Below are 6204 nucleotides of genomic sequence, written 5' to 3' on the forward strand. Positions count from 1 at the left end.
GTTCATACTTATTCATTGCAATTGTAGTATTTGCTTGCTTATTAATGTATGCTTGTAGCCATATCCTCATTACACAGCTTGTTTTCCCATTAGTTGAAGGCATTTGGTGTAATTACGTTGGCTTAGTGGTGAAATCGATTCCCTAAGTTCCTCTCACTCTTACTTTAATCCAATTTAGCTTGCATACAATATTATTTGCATTTCTAATTAACTTAATTACATAATTAGTTTAAACAAACTAATCATCATCTTTTAAATCTCACGCTCATTAATATTAAAATCAATTCAAATTTATAGTCCTTGTGTTTGATTTCTACTCGATATACTCCAAAAATAATTGTGTAACTGTTTTATAAATTCAAAATTGGTGCTTTCCAATTGTCCACATTTTACACTTCTAAATAGATTGGCCGTGATACCGCGTCATGGGCATCTTGAACTTGCTTGATAGAGGGAATTTCATGATGGCGGGACTAAATGGCAAGTTCGTCTTTTGTACAAAGGTTATCCATGGTGATAGGACATGTTCCCTTCATTGCCTGTATCACTTCTTCTATTTTGACCTTGAGGTCCTGAATTTGTAGGTCAAAGTGGGTGACCTCCTCGGTCCTTTTCTTTTCTTTTTTTTCTTTTTTCTTTTTTTAGACAAATAGGCCGAGCGGCCTGCTCGGTTACAACATTTTTGGATTTTGACACATCAGTCAGTAGCGGTCACTCTGCTAGCTATTACCAAAGAGTGTTTTAGAAAGTGCAATTGGTTTGCTTGGATTAGGCCCAAGCTTCTTTCGGCCAAGTTTTGCTAGGTTCTTGTTTTCTTGGATTAGCGACCGTTTTGTTGGGCTTAATTGCTTGGCCGATCCATTGACCCACTCTGTACATAGTTTTATACTTGTACTCATTTGTTTCACTTTTGTTCTTTTAATTTCTCCCATTGTTCACTGTTTGGTTCGTGGATTTACTGTGGGATGACAAAACCAATATAAAGGAAATCATTTTTGTTCCTCGTTTACCAAGTAAAAATAGAAAGGGGAAGAGAATATGAAGGGAAGTAAGAAAATTTTAATTTTACCATAAATTCCCCTACATTTTTCTTTGAGAAGTTTATCGTTTTCCTTTCTCTTTTTTATTTTATTTTATTTTATTTATTTATTTATTTTTTTATGAAATTCACAAAATAACCAAAGCCTTAATGGGGGAGGAAAAGGCCAAATAGAATAGGAGCGGATCCCGCCCGCTGGGGGAGGGGGAGCTAAGGGGGGCTTGGGACCCCAAAAAAATAAATAAATAAGTAAATAAAATAAAATAGTAATAGTAGTCCACCCCAGAATATATTAGTCCCCAAAATATATTTTGGGTTCGCCATGATATTGACCAAAAAAAAAAATGTCAGTTTAGAAGTGAGAGTATCATTGGTTATAATTGTGTTCCCATTTTTGCTCTCCACATATTCTCTATAATCAAATTAATGAACTCTCTCTTCTTTACCCTCCCTTTCTCCTCACTGAACCAACAAACAAAATGTTGTGTTAAAGTTTCACATTATTCGGGATGTCATGAAGCAGGCTGATTGGGTACCTTGTCCTTCCCACCCCAATTGGGAATGGTTTTGGATTTCACATTCTTTGGTATTTCATTTTCCAGTTAGCAACAATCACAATAATATATAGCTTCTCTATGTTTCCAACTGCACTCAAGAAACATAATTTTAAACTAGGAAACAGAACATACCATGAAAATATGAAATAATATCAGCATTAAGATATGAAATTATTATTTTTTTCTGACAGGTAAGATATGAAATTAATTTATAACATGGAATATCCTAATCTCGAGAAATGTTAGGAATGACAGGAAGGCAAAATAAAATTATACATTATGTTACATTGTTAATCTATTCTGCAGAATTAAGATCCGAAAAACTCTGGTTATTGCAATTTTAAAAATCCATTTGGTGTTATGCTTGCATGGATCCTTTATATGGTTTTCTCCTTCAGAAGAAGCACCCTGGCTGTCCTGTTGCTTTGCATTTCTTTGTGTTGAAGGACCAGCGACGGGAAGTGAAATTGCTCTCCGTGATCCTGCACAACACATGAAGATAGCTAATAAGGTTTGTGCATTATGTATGAGCTTGCAGCTAATCCTGAATGTGTGCGCTTTTGCTTGAACTTTCGGGGAGAGAGAGAAAAAAAAAAAAAAAAAAAAAATCTTGATTTTTATTTGAAATTTTGAATTGCAGCTTCTTGATTTTACTGCAGACTGGAGAGTATTAATTATTAGTCTATTAGGTTTTATATAGCATTTGAGATGAGTCCAGAGTACAGACTCGATTTCTTATACCAATTTGGTTGTTCTGTTCCATATTATGTATTATGAGTACATGTCCAAGATAACTTTTAGGACCACTCCTACCAACATCGTTTTAATAATGGCTTAAAAGATGTTTCACTATGATTCAATTTTGTGTTTGAATATGTGATGACTCCATATTCATATACTTTTGAAAATATGGAATATATGCTCTTAATTTCAAGGCATGACCAAATGTCCCCTAATTGTGTGCCCAAATATTAATTCTTCCAACTGAAATTAATGAGTACATACCTACTACTGCTGCTGTTGCTTTCGCTGCTGCTGCCCCGACTGCTGCTGCCGGTGCTGCTGTTGCTTTTGCTGCTACTGCTCCGGCTGCTGCTGCCGGTGCTGCTGTTGCTTTTGCTGCTACTGCTCCGACTGCTGCTGCTGCTAGTGCTTTCATTAACTCTACTCACACTATTCCTACTCTCCCCTGCAACTAAGAACCTCATCTTCCACCAATCCTTACGGACCATCTTCTCGGATCCCTCAAATGATGGGGTCCGAGAAATCTTGGTTTTTGGTTTCTTCTTCAACCCTAGAGAAGTTGGGAAGAACATCTTCAGAAGGAAAACTCCACTGTCCATGCTTTCACATCGCGCTATTGGACCCCTACCAGTGTTTCTCTTGTTCTTCTGCTTGATTTTAACTTTGGTCTCGAAATTCTGTTCCCTTTCAGCAGTTGTTCCGTCTTCTTTCCGAACTCCTTCGGAGATTTGGTCATCCTCCTTAACCATATCTTTAAGGGAGAGCTCGTAGGAAGACTCCGGCAAATCCTGAATCATCTCCATAAGCTCCCTTCTCCCATCTATGATCGCCTGTAACCGCGAATTGGGAGATGGAAAGCTGTAGTGGTGATTGTATGGCAACAATGGAGAAGCTTCGTATCTAATGTTGTTGTTTCGAGTCTTCTTCCACAATGGTAGTGTCTGAGTTCGGAACTCCATTCGATCATCATCAGTTTCGAGATCAATATCACCATAATGGTCATATTTGTCGCTTCTTTGATCGCCCCAGAAATCGAAATCTGTTGATTTTGGGCTAACACAAGTGCCATTTGATTGGTGACAAAGATTGTTCTTGTTTCGATCGAGCATGATGATGAGAGCAGAAGGAGAAGCAAGTAGTAGTGAATGTGTGCAGGGTGAGAGAAGTAGGTGTAATGGGTACATATATTTGTGGGGAAGACTTGTTCAAAAGGCGTTTTTCACCACATAAATCAAATGGGGACCTTTGAAGTCGTTGCCGTCTTAATTGGGTGGGAAAGAAAAATGCTTCCCTTCTTCCCAATTTTCTTCCACCTGTCGTGTTCAAAGTCAGTCTTCTAGTAACACAACCCCACATCACTTGGCTCATCACAATAGCCAAATATAATATTTTATTAAGTAGAAAATAGAAATTGTAGTATTTTTTATTTTGTTTTCTTCCTTCGATGAGTAAGACAGCATACACCCAAGTACAATATTTTTGTCCTCATTAAAGTGAATATGTACTCCACTCTAACAGTGATCCATGCCGGTAACATCCAAATTTAATGGATCCAGATCATTAGCGGATAGGGATTTAATTCCCCTTCTTACTCAAATTCGAGAACATATAATAGATAAAATTATCATTTCATAACAATTATAATGCTTAATTCAAAATCTTTCAATTTGAGTACAAGAATGGCCATATTTGAATTTAAAATGAGAAAGATATAATCAAATGAAGTTTGGATATCAACACCAATGATGAATAGTACTGTGCTTGAGCGCATCCCTAATGACATATCAATACATATTCTTTAATTATAAAATTCGCAAGGATTGAGTACATAATCGTGGATGAAAATCCAAGTGTTGCCCTTTAAATATATATTTTTTAATTTTATAATTAAATAAAATGTGTCAATTTGTTATTGGACTATATCACCAATCAAAATAGAGCACATCCTAATTAGTAAGGCCTTAAGTGTTGTTGTTAAAAATATAAAAGAGAGAAACTGTATATTGTATTGATATATGAGATATAAGATACACAGGGGTTTATAGAGGTGACGAGATGTGTGGAGAGTAAGAAATTTAAACCCTATATGATAAACCTATACATGGTTAGAATATATTACACAATATAGTAATAATATATTATACGGTCAACTATCCTATATGGTAACCACTAATTACCATATCAATTTAGGAGAAATTACATAAATACAATAAGAAATACAACAGATGCTGACACTCCCCCTCAAGTTGAAGTATAGATATCTATCATTCCCAACTTGCTAATTTCACCATGGAATGTCCTTCTTGAAACTGCCTTCTTGAGTACGTCAGCCGACTGATCTTCGGACCGAACAAACAAAAATTGTATAACTTTTCAATCAAGATTTTCTTTAATAAAATGATGATCAACTTCAACATATTTTATACAATCATGTTGAACCAGATTATGTGCAATTTCAATAACTGCCTTATTATCACAATATAGACTCATCGGTTTCTCATAATCAATTCCCAAATCTTGTAATACATGTTTGACAAATAGCAATTCCCACACACCATAAGCCATACCTCGGAATTCAACTTCCGCACTTGATCTAGAAACCACCTTCTGCTTTTTGCTTCTCCAAGTGACAAGATTACCTTCCACAAAAGTAAAGTAACCCAATGTGGACCTCCTATCAATCTGACTCCCTGCCCAATCAGAATCTGTATATCCTTCAATTCCATGGACCCCATTTTTAAAGAACAACAATCCTCTTCCTGTGCACTCTTCAAATACTTCAAGATCCGATACACTGCAATCATATGTTCTTCACTCGGTGCATGCATGAACTGGCATACTTACTGCATAGGTTATGTCCGGCTTTGTGTGTGACAAATATATTAGTCTCCCAACTAACCATTGATAACATCCCTTGTCAGTTGGGACCTGATCCACAAACTCTCCAAGCTTGTGATTCATCTCTATAGGTATCTCTACAAGTTTGCAGGCTAATATTCCAGTCTCGGTTAAAAGATCTAGCACATATTTCCATTGTGATAGGGAAATTCCAGCCTTCGACCTTGAGACCTCAATTCCTAAGAAGTACTTGAGTTGACTGAGATCTTTTATTTCAAATTTTGCTACCAGGTACTCTTATAATGTTTTTCTCTCACCTAGATCATCTCATGTCAAGACCATATCATTTACAAATACAATCAATGTCGTTACCTTCCCTGCTTTGTGTTTTATAAATAAAGTGTGATCCAAATTACTTTGCTTATGGCCAAATTCTTTCATTGTGGAGGAGAACCTTCTGAACCAAGCTCGGGGTGACTGCTTCAGACCATACAACGCCTCCTTCAATTTACATACTTCAGTTCTACACGAGGATTTACATTTAGCTCCAAGGGTAACTCCATGTAGACTTCTTCCTCTAAATCTTCATTGAGGAAAGCATTCTTGACATTGAATTGTTACAAAGGCAAATCTCAATTTGCTGCTATGGATATAAGAATGCAAATGGTATTAGTTTTGGCAACCGGAGCAAAAGTCTCTTGATAATCCACTCAGTACTTCTGTGTATATCCCTTCGCAACTAACCTCGCTTTGTACCTATCAATACTGCTATCAGCTTTGAGTTTCATTGTGAACACCCATCTACACCTAATCGTCTTCTTCCCTTTGGGTAATGGACAAAGTTCCCAAGTGTTATTCCTCTGAAGAGCCTCCATTTCTTCATTCATTGCCCTGGTCCACTTTGGATCTGCCAATGCATCTTGCACACTACTAGGAATAGACATAGTGGACAATTAATTAACAGAAAATGCATACGATTCTGACAACCTATAGAGGGAAATATAATTACTAATTGGGTAATTAGTC

The 6204-nt window shown here is 36.5% G+C and overlaps 1 protein-coding gene across 1 annotated transcript; it reads right to left on the reverse strand.

Moving 5' to 3' along the window:
* Positions 1 to 1725: 1725 nt before the first annotated feature.
* LOC132303207 (uncharacterized) lies at positions 1726 to 3553 on the reverse strand. The gene is made up of 2 exons (XM_059800377.1): positions 2602 to 3553; positions 1726 to 2078 (listed from the first exon to the last, which is right to left on the reverse strand). Exons 1-2 carry the CDS (start codon positions 3522 to 3524, stop codon positions 1991 to 1993), a joined length of 1011 nt encoding a protein of 336 aa, XP_059656360.1. The 5' UTR covers positions 3525 to 3553; the 3' UTR covers positions 1726 to 1990.
* Between the last annotated feature and the right edge of the window lie 2651 nt (positions 3554 to 6204).

Source organism: Cornus florida, unplaced genomic scaffold (assembly GCF_030987335.1).
Source record: "Cornus florida cultivar Cherokee Brave unplaced genomic scaffold, ASM3098733v1 CherokeeBrave_3.0.0_Hap2_Chr04, whole genome shotgun sequence".
NCBI lineage: Eukaryota > Viridiplantae > Streptophyta > Magnoliopsida > Cornales > Cornaceae > Cornus > Cornus florida.